Source organism: Microtus pennsylvanicus, chromosome 7 (genome assembly GCF_037038515.1).
Source record: "Microtus pennsylvanicus isolate mMicPen1 chromosome 7, mMicPen1.hap1, whole genome shotgun sequence".
In the NCBI taxonomy this organism is placed as follows: Eukaryota; Metazoa; Chordata; class Mammalia; order Rodentia; family Cricetidae; genus Microtus; species Microtus pennsylvanicus.
The window spans coordinates 111,329,652-111,347,825 of record NC_134585.1 but is presented as its reverse complement, the minus strand read 5'-3'; the positions used below and the strand labels follow the sequence as shown (position 1 = coordinate 111,347,825).

The following is an 18,174-nucleotide window of genomic DNA, read 5'->3' as shown; positions in this document are numbered from 1 at the left end:
GTTTAATTTTTTTCCAGATGTAGAATTTTCTCTTGTAGATTTCTAATTCTCTCATTGTTTTTAATTTGCTTCCCTTTTTGTCAGTGTGGGCAGTTTAGAGCATAGGTTTGCAGGTGTGGGGACTTGTTGGAGAGGTAACTCTGAATTTAAGAGCCATTTGACTCTTACATCCATGTCAGGTGACTCCAGCTCTAGCCAGATCTACCACTTCTAGCTTTTGAAGGCACCTAAGTTGGGTGTATGCGTGCACACATACACACAGTTGCACACACACTTAAAAATAAGCCTTAGAAATAAGAAATTTAATAGAGCATGTTTAATTAGGAAGCAAGAATACTTCATTTGTAGTATTGTGTGCTTCCATTGGGAGCACTTTTTTTTTTTGTATGTGTGGTTTGAGTTCATATGGGCAGTGTATGTGTGTGGAGGCCAGAGGTCATGTAAGGTATCTTGTTCATGTCTTCACCTTACATTTTGAGACAATCACTGGACCTGGAGCTCAGATTTGGTTACTGGCTAACCAATGAGCTCTTCAAATTTTCGTGGTATGTGTGTGGAGGGGCGTGTTTATGGGAATAACTTCTTCTGCCATGTGGGTTCTGGAGTTCAAATTGAGGTTGTTGAGCTCTGTGTCAAGTATCTTTACTGGTTGAAAAGTATTATTTTGATAATTACTGCTTTAGAATGCTTCTGTAAAGAAACCTTGTCAGTTATTGAATTAAGGGGCAGCAAGATAAATTTTCTTTATTGACTTTTGTAATGAATTGATTTCCAGGTTCCTTCAGTAGTGTTCCAGGAGTTTGACTATTGTACTTTTATGAATTTACTTATTTCAACACAATTTTAATGTTTACTTGGTATTAAGAGCATTCATTACTTCTAAACTGTTCGTTTTTTTTTCTTCAGCCTTTGAATAGAGCTAAGAAATAGGTTTTTAAGATTAAACAGTGAATACATTGTAGAAGGAGCAGTGGGCCGCTTCCTGCCACCCGGCTCCCGGCCACCTGGCTAGCTTATGCCCCGAAATAACAACACACAAATTGTATTCTTTTAAACACTGCCTGGCCCATTATATCTAACCTCTTCTCGGCTAACTCTCATATCTTGCTTAACCCATATTTAGTAATCTGTGTAGCACCAGTCTTACCGGGAAAGATTCAGCACGTCTGACCTGGTGGCTTGCTTCATCGCATCTGCCCCAGAGAGGAGCGGCATGGCATTTGCCTCACTTCCTTTTCCTCCCAGCATTCTGTTCTGTTTACTCCACCCACCTACGTTCTAACCTGTCAGGCCAAGCAGTTTCATTATTAACCAATGACCTTCCTCCATCAATACATTCTTTTCACTGTTTTGTACTCTGTTTAATTTAATACAATATGAAGTTTTAACTAAGATATTAGAGAATTGGGATTTTATATGTGTATCTATTCTGAAAGCTGTTCCTATTAAACTACTTGGTTGACTTTTTAGTACTTTGAATAACCAGTGCTTTCAGAAAAAAAGATAAACAGTGAAAACTTCACTCTGAGTAGCTACACTAGTCTTTTTTTTTTTTTTTTTTTTTTTTTTTTTGATTTTCAAGACCGGGTTTCTCTGTAGCTTTTTGGTTTCCGTCCTTGAACTAGCTCTTGTAGACCAGGCTGGTCTCGAACTCACCAGAGATCCGCCTGCCTCTGCCTCCCGAGTGCTGGGATTAAAGGCATGTGCCACCACAGCCCGGTTTTAGTCTTTTCTTTTTTAATTTAATTTAGTTTTATGTGCATTGATGTTTTGCCTGCATGAATGTCTGTTTGAGGGTATTGGATTACTTGGGATTGGAGTTATAGATAGTTGTCGCTGCTGCGAATTGAACCTGGTCCTCTGGAAGAGAAGCCAGTTCGTTAACCACTGAACCATCTCTACAGCCCCTAGCTATACTAGTCTTATTTACTTTGCTCAGTGGTGAATTGTTTTTGTTGTTTGTGCTTTATGTAAAACCTTTAACCACATATCTATATTCTCCACTTTCATTTATATTGATTCTAGTAGGTTTGTACCAGGTTGTTTGCTATTTATTGTTCTGTTCTTCCAGTCATCCCCAAAAATCTGAAATAATCTTTTTTTGTGAGGCTTTCTTTACCGCTTGTGCTGATGTTGTATTCTTTAGATGTTTGAGATGCTAGTGTTGGAACTATTTCTATAAAGAGGCACAATCATTGATGTTTTATGCTACAGGTTGAGCATCCCTAACACGGAATTTGAAATACTCCCAAAATGCAAGCACTCACATGATGCTCCAAGTGGAAAATTCCATAGCTAATCTCACATTACAATAGGTTGCAATCAAGTTGCCGAGTATACTTAAAATATTGTATGAAACTACTTTCAGGTTGTATATGTAAGAACCATAAATGGATTTCATGTTTATACTTGAGTCATATCCCAACTCATCCCACTCTGTATTTGCAAATATTTCAGAGTAGGAAAACATGTCTCAAAACTCTAATCTCAGGTGTTTTAGATATGGATGTTCAAATTGTAGTGGCATGGAAGTGTAATCACTTACTAGGATCCTTAAATGGATTTTGGATCATGAAATGTACTTTTAAGGTCTGGGCTTATGTCTTTTACAATTCCTTTTTGAGGTAATTGTCTACTATCTTTAATAATAGTACTTTCCTTTTATTTATGCTTTACGATCAAATGTGGCTTTTGTTTCTTACTAGCTGTGGATCTTCAGGAAGAACTGCTGAGAAAAGTCATAGTTTCAAATCTGATCAGGTGAAGGTCAAGCAAGAACCTGGGACTGAAGAAGAGATCTGCAGCTTTTCAGGAGCTGTGAAACAAGAGAAGACAGAGGATGGCAGGAGGAGTGCCTGTATGGTAAGCTCCCCTAGGCTCTAAAAAGACGTAGGAGGTCACATTGCTTATCTTCCGTCGTACTAGGCATATCTATTTCTCTTTAAATTCTTACGTCTGACACAAGCTAAGCATCTCTTTTTCTTTCTGCTCTTAAGAGTCAGCTATAATTAATCAGAAAAGACTTGATTGCATTAAGTATCACTTGATATTATCTTGAAGTTTATATTTATGCTAATGCCACGATGCGAAATTATGTTCTAATAATGGTCTCCTTTTACACATAGGATCTTAGGGCCACAAGAGAACCTTAACTGTGGTCTGTAACCCAGGAGCTCAGCACTAAGATAGTTAATATAAAAGAAGATTGTTGATCAAAGTCTTTGTGATAGATTTTCTTTTTGTCTCATAGTAACCATTCTAGAGTTTCTTAGATGAAATAGTTTATGCAGTTTATAAAACAGTGGAGGAAAGTTCAAACCTATCTTCATTTATTTCACGCTTTATTATTCTTCTTGCCCAGGCTTTTTACTTTTCTATCTGTGTTATTGACACATAGGAATCTCAATGTATTATGTTCACTGCAATGTATGGATTAAAAAGCTACAACCTTAGTTAGATGTCTATAACAATGTCATCATCTTCTCAGCTAAAACTCTTAATTTAGAAAGTTCCCAAATGATATATTAATACTCACTGATAAAACTTCCTAGATTCTCCCCATGTTATTGTCCTTAACTTTAGGTAACCAGCATTCTTTTCCATGACATCAACTTCTCCTTTATTCCACATGTAAGCGACTGTCTCTGCTCACTCACCTCCACCCTGCTGTCATAATGGTCAGGGTTTATTCCGTTGTACAGGTGTGCATTACTTTCATCCCCTCAGCCACCATTCACATGTAGATTTCTCTGATTCTTGTGATTATGATAACGTATGTATGGCAGTGCAGATGCTTCCTCAAAATATGAATATGATTGCTAGGTCATATAGCCATATAGTCGTTGATTTCTACTTCAGAGAGTTCCTCATGGCAGATAGCGATATTTTTCACTACTTTTCAGATGTTCTATAATTTTTATTAATTTTGAATATTTTGATAGAGTCTGGGAAATTATATATATAAGATCGTGTCACCTGTAAATAGTGACATTATGAATTCTATTCCACTTTGCACGTCTTTTGGCTGATTGTCATGGCTAAGAATTCCAGAAGTATGTTGACTTAAGGTAGTTGAAGTGAACATTTCTTTATTTTTTCTCTTTTAGGAACAAGCTTTTAGCTTTTCCCCATGAAACATACAGCCTATTAGATTATCATGAATTTCTTTTGTTTTGTTGGAATGCGTTTCTGCTATACTTTACTTGCTCACTACTTTCCGTTCATCATGCGATATTGAACTTTATTTTTTTGATATTTTAAAGGTGAACCTATGGACTTTATGTTCGTTACTTTAACAGGGAGTATCCTGTTTATTGAGTTGTATATTAGACAATTATTGCCTTCCTGTGATGAATCCTAACTGAAGATTCTCAAAGGCATTGTTAAGTTCAGCTTGCAGTATTTTATTTGAGGATTTTTACATATGCTCACCATGGTTTTCCTCCTTTTGTTGACACTGAGTTTTGTTTTCAGGGTTATGCTGTCATTTTGAGAGTGTTTGAAAGATCATTTCCTTTTCTACTTTTTGGTAACTTGAGCATAATTAGTATTATTTCTGTATTTGCTCACTTGAACCACATAGTGGAGACACACAAACATACAACACACACACAAACACACAACACACACACACTATGATAATAGCTTAATAAATTTAGAGATGCTATGGAACAATCTTTGTACAGTGTAAATATGTATTGGTCTCAATGTTGGCAAAAAGCTGATTGGCTAGTAGCTAGGTAGGATTTTTGGAGCAGAGAGAATGCTGGGAAGGAGGGTGGTGTTGGGAATGTCATCAGGAGATGCAGCGGGAGGAAGACATACTGGAGGATAGGTAAAGCTACAAGTCACATGACATAAATTAATAGAAATGGGTTAATTTAAGTTGTAAGAGCTAGTTAGTAATAACCCTGAGCTATTGGTCAAGCATTTATAATTTAAAAAAGGAAAAAAAAGTGCCCCCACTGAAGAGCATGGTCTGGTAAAAGATCTATTTTACATTGCCATAATCTTGCATTAATTGAATAATATGTGTGCCAAAGAAAAGTATAAAATACTTCTCAAATGCTATATAACTGATTTTGATTAGTAAATTGTAATAAGCTCTCTGTAAGAAAAAGTATGATTGTTAGTTAATTTCTCAATCACTGGGCTGGAGAGGTGGCTCAGAAGTTAAGGGCATTGCCTGCTTTTCCGAAGGTCCTGAGTTCAATTCCCAACAACTACATGGTGACTCACAACCATCTGTAATGAGGTCTGGTGCCTTCTTCTGGCCTGTAGGCATACACACAGACAGAATATTGTATACATAATAAATAAATAAAATATTTAAAAAAAATTTCTCAATCACTTTGTATAATGGTTAAATTTCCAAATTATCTGAGTGAACCAATATTAGAGGGACCAAACCCTGAAAAATCATGTTAGCATATGTCAGCAATTTTTTTATATTCTTTTGTTTCACTAATGTGATTTCCAGAATAATTTTTATGTATGTATTTTAATTTAACCTTAATGTATATACATATGTGCTGTATTATAAGTAAGGATTAAATGATTTTCTAAAAATATTTGTCTTTGTTTTCTCGTAGTTGAGCAGTCCTGAGAGTAGTTTGACACCACCTCTTTCAACTAACCTCCATCTAGAGAGTGAGCTGGATACATTAGCAGGCCTGGAGAACCACGTGAAAACGGAACCTACAGATACGAATGAAAGCTGCAGACAGTCAGGACTCAGTAGCCTGGTCAATGGGAAGTCTCCAGTGCGAAACCTCATGCACAGGTCGGCAAGGATTGGAGGAGATGGCACTAGCAAAGATGATGACCCGAATGAAGACTGGTGCGCGGTCTGCCAGAATGGAGGGGATCTGTTATGCTGTGAAAAATGTCCGAAGGTCTTTCATCTTACTTGTCATGTTCCAACGCTTCTCAGCTTTCCAAGGTACCAGGAAAAGAATTGATTTGTAATCCTGTTATTCTCACATCTAAAAGTCTAGTGGAAAGTTATTCGGGCTTTTCTCATAAAAACCCATTTTAGGGGGCTGGAGAGATGGCTCAGTGGTTAAGAGCATTGCCTGCTCTTCCAAAGGTCCTGAGTTCAATTCCCGGCAACCACATGGTGGCTCACAACCATCTGTAAAGAGGTCTGGCGCCCTCTTCTGGCCTTCAGGCATATAGACAGAATATTGTATACATAATAAATAATAAATAAATATTTTTAAAAAAAACCCATTTTAAAGATCGAACTTTTTCACTGCAAAAACCAGCAGATAATGAGGCTGAGAATATGTAGCCCAGTGGTGGAGCATGTGCCTAGTATACATAAGACACCCTGGGTTCAATCTCAAGCATTAAGATGGGGGAAAAATAGCTAAACAGTGCCAGGATCGTTTTTTTGGTTGTTCTTGGTTTTGGTTTTTTTGTTTTGTTTTGTTTTTTTATTGTATTACGCACCTAAATTTTATCAGGTATGATTTGGTAATGAATAATAAAGAAGGTGGTTTTTAAAAATTATTACATGTTTATGTGTATGTCTGTACACACGTGCATATATACACACGTGTACACGGATGTTGTGGAACATGTATGGGGGTCAGAGAACAACTTACAGAAGTCAGTCTTTCCACTGTATGGGTTCTGGGAAATTGAACTAATGATCAAGCTTGGTGGCAGGGACCCTTAGGTTCTAAGCCATCTTACCAGTTCTCTCTCCCTCTCTCCTCCTCTCCCTTTATCCCTCTCTCCCCCTCTCCCTCTCTCCCTCTCCTGTCCTGGAACTTACTATGTAAACCAGGCTGGCCTTGAACTCACAGGGCTCTACCTCTTCTGTCTCCCTGATGGTGGGATTAAGCTAAGATTCTGCCAGTTTTCAAAGGCAGACACTTAGGGGGGAATATAAACTATTGACATAGATTCTATATAAAACTCCTAGTATTAGGATTTGTTTATCTACTTATATTAATATACCTCTATTTATCTCTGTATATTTATTTATAGACAGGGAATAAAGCATATGAACAAATAATTTGTGAAATTTATAATTCAATAGAAAAACTATGCTTTATTTGAGTTAAAAGTTACAGGAATATATATGTTTGTGCGTACCTGTATGTGTCTGTATATCCAGGTTTTTGAGTGGCTCTGAAAAAGACTGTTCGTTATCTGTGTGTGTTTAATACACTATATTACTTATAGTGTATTAATTTATAGTATATTTATGTGTATTTAGAATATTTTAAAACACATACTCTATACGGTTTCTTTGTATGTATGCTGTTGTATGGGGAGGTGCATGTATAGGCCAGAGGACAGCTTTGGGTGTTGTTTCTTCTTGGCTATTTGACCTACTTAAAAAGCTAGGCTTACTAGCCAGTATGCTCCAGGGTTCTTCCATCTCTGTCCCCCTGTGATGGGAGTTACAGGTGCCAACTAGGTCTTTGTGCTTGCAAGAAAGTAATTCTTCATGTCCCAGAATTAGAACTATCATGTATTTTTATGTAGGAACTGATCATTGACTTTGTGACATGAACAGACTAATATTTAATGTTTAATTTTCTAGATTTCCAGAAGGAAATCAATTGATGTGTCATTGGGAGAAGTTTTTGGAGAATTTATTGTACAAGTTAAGAGATTTAACAAATACATAAACTTCTTTTCTCTACAAAATTGGAAATTAGGGAAACTAGAGACTTACAGCTAAGGACTTATCTTCTCCAGAATAGACTTTGTTGTGATTCGTGGAGTAATTGCCTTTTTCCTTGTTCAGTGGGGACTGGATATGCACGTTTTGCAGAGATATTGGGAAGCCAGAAGTTGAATACGATTGTGATAATATGCAACACAGTAAGAAGGGGAAAACCGCACAGGGCTTAAGCCCTGTGGACCAAAGGGTAAGTGTCGAAGCTGACTTGTTAATAGTCATTTTGTGGTTGCTAGCCTATGTGTGTAGGTGTTCCCTCTCTCACCCATGCAGTGTACAGTCCCTACCCCTGGGTATTGTGCACATTACCTGGTACGTTTTGTATCATTTGGTGTACCAAGATTTTTTTTTAAAATGTAGCAGTCTGTGACTATACTGCCCTGGCTGGGCTTGAATTTGCAGTAGCTCTCCTTTGTGAGTGCTCAGGTTACAGGTTTTATACCATCAGGTCAGACTTCATACTTAGTATATTTCAACTAAGATCCTGATTTCTGATCCTCTCCCTCCAAAATGATAGCAAATGCCAGGCGAATAATTCCTTTCTCAGTGTTCCCAGTCACTAAATGGGAATACTGTTCACCTCTATTGTTGGGACCGGAAGCCTGTGAGATAAAAAGTCAAACGTGATTATAATGCCATTTTGCTTAGCTCCCCACTATTACCACCCTAACACATTCATAATTTCTTACGTGGACTGTAGCACAGATAATAAAAAGCAAAGAGACAGATGTTGGGGTTCAAGCTAAAAGATGAGAGAAGCAAAGCAGCCAACCACTAAAAAGCTCTTTTCTCTGCTAACTCTTCAGACTGAAGAGAGTTCCTGTCTCATCCCGTCTTTATTCTTCCTTAGTGCTGTTATTAAAAGCGTGCACTATACTGCCCTGCCTCTATGAGTGCAGTGTGGCTGCTGGGATTAAAGGTGTGTGCCACCACTGTATGAAACTAGTAGACTAGCTTTTTACTCTGATCTTCAGGCAAGCTTTATTTGTTAGATCATAAACAAAATATCACTACATTTCACCTTTTTTGTTGGGGAACAGATGTAGCATGAATAATAAAACCCAGAGACAGATATTGGGGTTCAAGCTGAAAGATCTGAGAAGCAAAGCAGTTAACCACCAGAAAGCTCTTACCTCAATGAAATCTTCAGACTGAAGAGAGAGAGAGTTGTGATAATTTTGTGATAATTTCCTTGTTTCTTCTTCTTGCCCTTTTAATATGTTTTTCTGTATTTAAGTAATGTTCTTTTTCTTTTTTTAAAAAAAAGGTAAATTTATCACTTCGTTGTTAATAGCTTCCCATATTAAAAATGAAACTCAAAGTCTTTTTCATTCAAATTTTTGAATCTCAGCCTGATTTCTATTGACCAAATACCTCTTATGTAGTTCTGTGGTCATCACAATTAAATTTGTTTCTAATCTAATACTTAGAAAATCCTCTGTGAAGAGAAGGAATGTGTTTGTAATATAGAAACTAATGCTAGACAAAGCTTAAGTAAGTATAAAACTACTAATATAACACATTTTAGTATAATAGTTTATCTTATAAATCTTGTAAGTCAGCAGAGGTAAGAGAGTGGTCACAAATTTTAGGTCAAGTCTGGTCTACATGGAAATTCTAAACCAGCCAGAGCTACATAGTAAAACTGTTACTCAGAAAAGATAAAAGAATGAATGAAAAGAGATTTTTTAAAATTGGATTGCAGAGAGTTTTTGTTCATTTTGAACTGAGTGGAATCTTTGACAAACAGGAATTCTTGTTTTTGCCTGCCTTAGAGAATTGCACTAGGTACCAATGGTGAAAATTTTTACTCATTTACTGTAAGTTGTTTTTATGACTCATATTTCTGTAAATATGAATAATAGATAAATTGCCTTAGTTCTATTAAGGATATATACTTAAAGTAGAATAGAACATAGTTTCAAAATTTAATGGAAAGCAAAATTATTGTGATCTATTATATAGAAGGCACTGTTCAGCTTGTTGTAATACTTTGTAGCTATATTCTCTAAAATATCTTGCCAGACCCCCCCCCCAAAAAAATTGTCTCTTTTTTTTCTTTTGGGGATCAGAAATGTGAACGTCTCCTACTTTACCTCTATTGTCATGAATTAAGTATTGAATTCCAGGAGCCTGTTCCTGTTTCGGTGAGTTGCATGCTTAGTATTATCCTGGTAAAGAAATCTAACACAGAGTATGGGCTGTGGCTTAGACAGATCTTCTTCAGTAAGTTGCTTAACTACTCTGTGACTCAATAGCTTCTGATAACTTCTCCAACTTTTAGAACTCAATTGTTAAGTTATATATATTTGTAGGTCATAATATGATTTTTGATCTCCATACAAATTGAAAGAGTTAATCAAATTAACACACACCCATCATTACCTTAACTTTTTTGTGATGAGAATGGAATGTCAAAACTCCTTTGAAGAATTTTGAACTATGCAGTGTATCATTAATGTGATTTACATGTAAGTCAGGCTTACATGTAAGTTCAATAGAACTTTTACATCAGCCTAACTGAAGTTTTCTGTTCTTTGGGCAATGTCTTCTTTTCTTGTCTTTCATTCTAGACTCTAATCACCTTTTTCCTTTTTTGGGGTGGCGGGGGGTGGGGGTGGGGATGGGGAACATTGAAACTGGCTGTCCTGGAATTTGTAGATGTCTTTCTCTGCCCTCCTCCCCACTGCTGGGATTAAATACTTTGTAAACACCTTTTTAAAAAATAAAACAAATATTTTAAAAATTAAGAAAATTACTATTCTGTTAAATTTATTTTTATGTATATGGATGTTTTGTCTGCATGTATATTTGTACAGTATGTGCATGCCTGGTGCTTGGGGAAAACAGAAGAGGGCATTGGATCCCTTAGGACTATAGTTAACAACAGTTATGAGCTGTTGTGTTCCTGGGAATGGAACTCGGGTCCTCTGGAAGAGTAACCAGTGTTCTTAACTCCTGAGCCATCTCTCCAGCTCCTAAAATACTGTTTTTACAATTTAAAAAAAATTATGTATATGAGATCCACTGGGCCTCTGCCTCTGGAGTGCTGGGATTAAAGATGTGTGCCACTATTATTCTTAACCTTATTGAAATATTTAGAAGATTATATAAAACAATCAGTATAAAATGTTTATATAAATAGTATATAACATTGCTAACGGTCTATTGTTTAATTAATATATGTGTGTATTGGTTTGGGAAATTGAACCTAGACTTTGTGTTAGGCAAGTTTTCCACTACTAAGCTATGTCCTCATTCGAAAATTAGAACCTTATTAGAGCTAAATGGCTATAACTTTTCATTTGTTAAAATTACAGTTTGTTAGATGGGTTTATTTGTTGCTAGTGCTTGGGTAGCTAGTACTACCCAAGGGTAGGAAGATAGCAGTTTTGAGGCCAGCCAGCCTGGCCTTATGCAAGACACTTTACCCTGTCTTTTAAAACAATAAAAATAAAAAATATTGTGTGTATGTTGCTCTGATAGAAACTTTTTTATTTCTACATTCTCCTTTTAAAGTTGACATAAGGGAAATAATTTTGATGAGAAGAACATTGAACCGGGGCAGACAGCTTGTTCTTTTAGTTCCTTCCTCTCCTCCTCTTCTATTTTTCTTTTCTCTACAGGATCCTGCCTCTAACTCTAGAGAGTTAGGATTACAAGTGTGAACTACCACATTCCATGTCAGCTAACTTTATAACTGAGAACACAATTTTCTGCCTTTCGTTTCTAATTATATAGTAGAAATACTATTTTATTTATGAGTCTATGTCTTCTATGTTCCAGTGTTGCTCATAGAGAAAATAAATGTATAAATGTTAGTTGAATAAAAGTGTATGGATGAATTTTTCGCAGTGACTTTGCCATTTGAAAGTCCTCTTGATGCAGATAGTTAAGATTGAGAAAAGACACCTACAATATTTTGCATGTTAGTGGTTTTGTGTTGATTCTACTGGAGACTTGGAATAAAGACTTTAAAATACTACAATTTAGAAAACAGGCTAGAGATCCTCACTGCATTAGTAATATAAAATGTGCTATCTGCACTTGTTAGCTACTTATTGTTGAATGTCACCATGTTAACAGACTATTAAATAGTAGTTGACCTGTTTACTAAATAGGCTAAGAAATGAATTTTAAAAGCACAAAAGATTTAACAAATGGAAAGTGTCTTTTACAGGTACTAATCATCAATTCTAGAAAGCCCCTTTATTTTAAGTTTAGGGATTTCACAATAGAAAATAATTCTCTAGTCTTTTCGTGATGTATTCAGATAGCTTTTAGCTCAGTATGGTACTGCTACCAATGTGGTAGATGCTCCGGAGACTGAGGCAGAGGATCTTCAATTTGAGGCCAGCATGAACTAACTGCATAGTAGACTGTCTCAAAACAGTAGCCAAAACCCTAAAGCAGTCTTACAGTGTACACTTATATCTCATGGGTAGAAAACTTGCGGCCAAAGGTGGAGTCAGAACACTAAATGCAAACCTTCCTTCAGTGTTCCTGAAATTCTTTAAGCGGTGAGGGTGTCTTCTGCAGCACTGTGCTCTAAACCACAACATTAATACACTTTAATTTTCGTTCTCCTTTAAAAATTTTAAATTAGTACCTAATGAGCTAGATATGACTAAGTTTTGAAGGAGGCAGTTTCTGCTAGTTGCTTTGTCTCGTTCATATTTATTAATGATAGGACCTTTGGAACTTCCAGTAGCCGTGGAAACCAGCACATATTTTGCAGTAAGATTTGTTATTCAAGATTCAATTGGGTAGAAAACTTGAAATATATTTGCTGTACCTCAAATACAATCAATATGCTGTACATTTTCAGATTAAATAGTTTGATATTTTGGAGAATTCTGACCTGCCACGATTTATTTTATAGATACCAAACTACTATAAAATTATAAAGAAACCAATGGATTTATCGACGGTGAAAAAGAAGCTTCAGAAAAAACATTCCCAGCACTACCAAATCCCAGATGATTTTGTGGCTGATGTCCGTTTGATCTTCAAGAACTGTGCAAGGTTTAATGAAGTATGTTAGCTTCCAACTTATAGAGTATTTATGGCTTGTTAGTTTTCCTTTGCCTGGTTATTTGGTTTTTGAGTTTTTTTTCCTGATGAAAGAATATCCTGTTTTGTTTTTTTGTTTCTTGTTTGTTTTTATTTCTTGTTTTTACTTTTTTTTACTTTATAAAAAACAAAGCTTCATTCTATAAGAGTGAAATTTGATTTTATTTTCCGCTCCAGAGAAGAAAGTTTATTATTTAAAATTTGGAGTGTATTCTTAAATATGAGACACTAAGAGTGTTCTTTGAATATCCTTTCCTAAGGGAATTGTGGTTGAATATAGAATGTAGTCTGAAGTAATTTGGTGGGATATGATTATGTATACCCACATTTGGGGCACTTATGGGAAACCTAACAGTGCCCATGTTTAGTTCCATCACTGGCCACATAAACGGAGTGTTAAGACTAAACTGAATACCCATTGAATAATTGCTCCAATATGTAATCATGAGGGTTTGGTTTCTGCAATGAGATTTTCGTTAACTTTATCTATTTCTTGGAAGCTAAAGGTACCCATACTTTAAGAACAGAAATGTAACAGATAATCTCAGTCAAGGGCATACTTTTTGTTGTCTTTGGAATAAAGTCAAGTTTGTTATTGTTATTGAGGATTTTCATTATAGGAGGAGAAAATGGTCTTAGATGAGAATCCAATTCTGACAGCTGTCTCTAGAGGCGTCCAGGCGGTGCCTAATACTCAAGCCAAAGTCCCTATGAGTTTTGCCTCAGAACAAATCAGTAAAATCTTCATATTATAAGCTATAAAATCTAGATTTTTTTTGTCTTTTTTAAAAAATAGGTTATTTTGAAATGGATGTATTATTGTGTACTATCATTGACAAAAAGACACATTCTGCTTATTTTATTAAGAGTTAATTTGTAGGCCAGGCATGGTGGTATGCACCATAATTCTAGCACTTGGGGAGGCAGAGGCAGGCTGATATATGCTAGTTCTGGGCCAACCTGGCCTATGTAGAGAGCAGTTCCAGGACAGTCAGGGCTGTGTAGGGAGACCCTGTCTCAAAACAAAACAAAAAAAATTTGTGATAATGTATTGCCATAAAGATAAAATTCTGATTATCCTGACAAAAAATTAATTTGTGATAATGTATTACCATAAAGATAAAATTTGATTATCTTGTGGAAAGTTTGGCTGTTTTTAAAATAGCATTTCTTTTAATAATTTGTTTTGCAAATACTTTCGCAAATAAGTAGATTGATGTCTTCAGATCAGTTCCTACTAAAATTGACCTCAATAATTTGGAATGGAATTGTTATTGAGGTTTCAAAGTAACTTTATTAACAATTTTGTAAAGAGTTTCCATGTTCTATAGAGTTTTAGGTAGCACTTAACCTGGTTTTAGCAATTTGTTCTCCCTAGTATGGCTGACTTTCGTCACCAATCCTATACAGTTTCTTAACTTTAGAAAGGATTATAATTTCCCTTTTTTTTTTTGACTCTGGTATCCTTTTTAGATGATGAAAGTTGTTCAAGTTTATGCAGACACACAAGAGATTAATTTGAAGGTAAGCTTTTCAGACCATGCAAACTTGGTGAAGGAATATGCATTATCAGTAGGTGACTATTCCTGTCTTTTGCTTGCAGGCTGATTCAGAAGTAGCTCAGGCAGGGAAAGCAGTTGCGTTGTACTTTGAAGATAAACTCTCAGAGATCTACTCAGACAGGACCTTCGCTCCTTTGCCAGAGTTTGAGCAGGAAGAGGATGATGGTGAAGTAACGGAAGACTCTGATGAAGACTTTATACAACCTCGCAGAAAACGCCTAAAGTCCGATGAGAGACCGGTGCATATAAAATAAAATGACGTGGACTTAAATCAGTTGTTTTTTAAAAAAAAAGAAATAACAGAAGAAGGAAACAAAACAAAACGCCCTTTTATTTAAGTGTTACTGGAATATCCTGTGTACAGTGGGTACCTCCTTAAAGAAGCTGGTAGCTTTCATACAGTATTAGATTGAAATAATGGATACAGAAAACATTCTTGTCAAGAAATGGGGAGAGAGCTCTGCAACTTTTAAGTAAGAGCAAAGTCAGACATGAAAGAGTTTGAAGATTTGTTACAAATGAAGATGGTTCTCTGACTGTTAGAAACTTAAATGATCATGTGTGTTAATTGGTGCAGGATGCTGCGTCAGGCGAGGCTCATGTTGCATCATTGTGTCTCTGCTAGAGCACACAGTTACTCAAACAACTTATAAGTCTCTTCCTACACAGACACAAATGGGTTGTTTTCTGGTTAAAAATCGAGTAGATCATATTCCACTTGAATGTCGCTAAAGATGCATTGAATCATGCCACTGTATTTTTTCTCATTTTGATCTATTGGGCCTTAGTTTTTAAATTGGTTTAAAGAACTCAAATGTAGTTTTATTTTCTACTTAGATATAGGGTCAAGGAACATAACTATTGATATCTGATAGTCAGCTTCAGTGGTGTTCTGAAATGAATATGGTAACTTCAGTACTGGATCATACAGATTTTATGGAAGTCATTTCCAGAAAACCCTTCTAAACAATTACACATACTGGTCAGATCATCTGATCATGCGGTTAGTTATTCCCTCAAAAGGCAGAACATTTATTTCAAAATTTTCTGTACATGTAAATTAGATTGAGAAGGTGACAACTGACTCTCACCCAGTCTTTCTTTGTACCAGTTTCCAGTAGACCACTATTGGTAAACAGAAATCTGTCAGCTACCAAATGTGTACAATTTTCTGTATTTCACTTTGTCTTATTTGTAAATAGTGAGCTCAGACTTCTGGCAGATCAGCAACATTTGCTGAGCCTGTTTTTTAAGCTAATGTGTATTCTTACTAATGTTCCTATCAAGAATGGATTTGTAATATATGCTGTCTATTTCTAATGTTCACATTCATATTTTGAGGTTCTATCTTATTTTAATAGAGAACAGACTTCTCAAAAAATCTTCAGAAGCAGCTTATTATTGAAATATCAAAATATTGAAATAAACCCGGTGGGGTTAGATTACTCATCTGTCCACCAAGTGGGACATGTGCATGGACTGGGGGCTTTAAATGACTTAGAAGATACTTGTAAGTAAATCCTGAGAACGAGCCAATCCCCATGTGAATGGTAGTTGGAGTGCACCCAGCTTTGTTTACTGCCTGATGACAGGAGTAATACCTGAAGCAGATAGACCAACTCGATCTGGTTTATTTTCTCCTCTTCGTTGTGATGCTCAAATCAAGTGTGCTCTAGACTGTGTGCGCATCTCCGTTGGATTAAAAGTTATAGTCCTACTTCTGTATGGACACAGTAGAATTACAAAGTGACCAAAGTAGAATCAACATCAGAAGCGTTTCAGGTGTCAGCAGATGTGTGGCAAATCACTTGCCTCTTAAAAAAATCAGTTTAAGCAGTTCAGACTGTAGACGTACTCAGAAAACTATTTGACTTAATTGTCGAAGAAGTGAATATTTTTAGTGTGCATTGAATCAAATAAAGTGCTCTAAAGAAATTATTATACAGATTCCTTTGGGTTTTTCTTTTCTTAACAAGGGATGTGGGTAAAGAGGAGTATGATTTAGGCCTTCTTATACTGCGCTTAAACAATGTTGATCACACCACTGGCTTCATCTCTTGGCTTCTTTCTAGCTTTTCTTTCCTTATAAATTAAGGTTCATTTAAAAAAATGCTCCAGACTGATTTATTATTTTATTGAAGTTTCAAGTTGTTTTTTTTATGAAGGGATGAAAATTTATTTTAAGATGTTTTACTTATACCTATTTTTCTCTTTTCTTTGATATCCATGATTCTGATTTGCAAGTAAATGTATATCTAAGGGCATATTTTTGGCAAGTGGGAGAATAGGGGCCTAACTTCATTTTGTGATGCTTCTGAGCCAATGTTTTGTATTTGTTTTTCATATTAATTCTTTACAAAATTCTTAGTAATGTTATAAATAAGCTCTGGCAAGTGGGCGCAGATTTTAAGCAAATGTTCCCCACTAAAGCCATTCTCGTGTTACATGGGAGTTTTGTTTTCCCTTTGCTTGTTTTAATTCAAGACCATCCATTTAGAAGCTTCCATTTCTGTTAGCAGAGATACCCCTACTGCTGAGGAATTAATTTGTTATCAACAAGCCACTCTTAAGTGATATTCACACTAACTTTCATAAAGCGCTTCTGCACACTAATCATTGTGTTTCCAGGCTGTTTAGCTTTATCATATGTATGGTTTAAAAGTATAAAAACTTAAATTCTTACTCAAATTATCTCATATTTCCCTGTTTATATATATATATATATATGTATATGTATATGTATATATATAATTTTCGAGACAGGGTTTCTCCGTAATTTTTGGAGCCTGTCCTGGAACTAGCTCTTGTAGACCAGGCTGGCCTCAAACTCACAGAGATCCGCCTGCCTCTGCCTCCCGAGTGCTGGGATTAAAGGCATTCGCCACCACCGCCCGGCCCCTGTTTATATTTTTAAAAGACAAATGTAGAGTGTCTTTTAAGTCCTAGGTGCAGATGCGATAACTGTATTCTTTGATAGAGCCTCTGTCTCAGATATGGAAAAGAGTTCACACATTGATTCCTTTAAATCCTTCAAAGCTCTTGATGAATTTAGGGTTACTTTTCCCACGAGAGAACTAAGCATAAGTGTTTCTCAACCCCCGTTGTACTGGCCTTAACTTACCTATCTCAGCACTAACTCTCCACTGCTTAGCTGAACGAAGGAACTGCTTTATCAGGGTGGTGTGCGAGGGCTCTAGAGTCTGGTCAGATTATCAACCTTGCTCTGAACAAACTGTTACCATGGAGCTATGCTAAAACATTAGCTCACCTGCTGAAATTGCCCTCTTTGGAATCAACAGGTTGTGAGTTTTTGTTGCCTCCCCCCACACACACACTTTTGTTTCTTACTCGGAATTTTTAGGTTATTAAAAAGTCAGTTCTCATTCTTTGTTATAATAGGTTTTGGAATTTTTTAGTTAATCCAAAGACAAAATGCTTTAAAGTGTGCAAATTACAGATTTATCGATTACCTCAGCAGGTATCCTGCCATGTAATTATTAAACCAACAGATTCAGAGGTCTTCCGACTATGCCCTTGGCTTGTGGTTTACCACGATGTAATTAAACAGTTTGCTCTATCCAAAATGGGGAGTAGATGCTGTAGGCCTCCCCCTTAGCCTTTACATCTGGTACCCAGCCTCATTCACATATAGCGCATTAGGTACAAAAATTCATTTCTTGTAGCCAGAATTAGATTGAATCATTAAGTACTTTAATAAAAATGTAAGAAAATAAACATGCTAAGTCCCTGAATTAAAACAGCTTCTTTGGCTGGGGAGATGGTTGGTAAGTAGAAAATACTTGTTCCCCAAACATGAGGTTCTGGGTTTGCATCCCCAGC

General features: G+C 36.1%; 1 protein-coding gene across 2 annotated transcripts in view; it reads left to right on the top strand.

Moving 5' to 3' along the window:
• Window positions 1-16,272, top strand: part of Trim33 (tripartite motif containing 33) — an 85,812-nt gene extending 69,540 nt beyond the window's left edge. The window contains exons 14-20 of one of the 2 annotated variants that reach the window (XM_075981756.1): window positions 2,706-2,862; window positions 5,592-5,941; window positions 7,766-7,889; window positions 9,772-9,846; window positions 12,582-12,734; window positions 14,246-14,296; window positions 14,376-16,272. In XM_075981756.1, the coding sequence (XP_075837871.1) occupies window positions 2,706-2,862; window positions 5,592-5,941; window positions 7,766-7,889; window positions 9,772-9,846; window positions 12,582-12,734; window positions 14,246-14,296; window positions 14,376-14,588 (1,123 nt within the window). In that variant the 3' untranslated portion in view covers window positions 14,589-16,272. The remainder of the gene's footprint in view (window positions 1-2,705; window positions 2,863-5,591; window positions 5,942-7,765; window positions 7,890-9,771; window positions 9,847-12,581; window positions 12,735-14,245; window positions 14,297-14,375) is intronic. The other variant, XM_075981755.1, reaches the window with a different exon arrangement.
• Window positions 16,273-18,174: the final 1,902 nt, after the last annotated feature.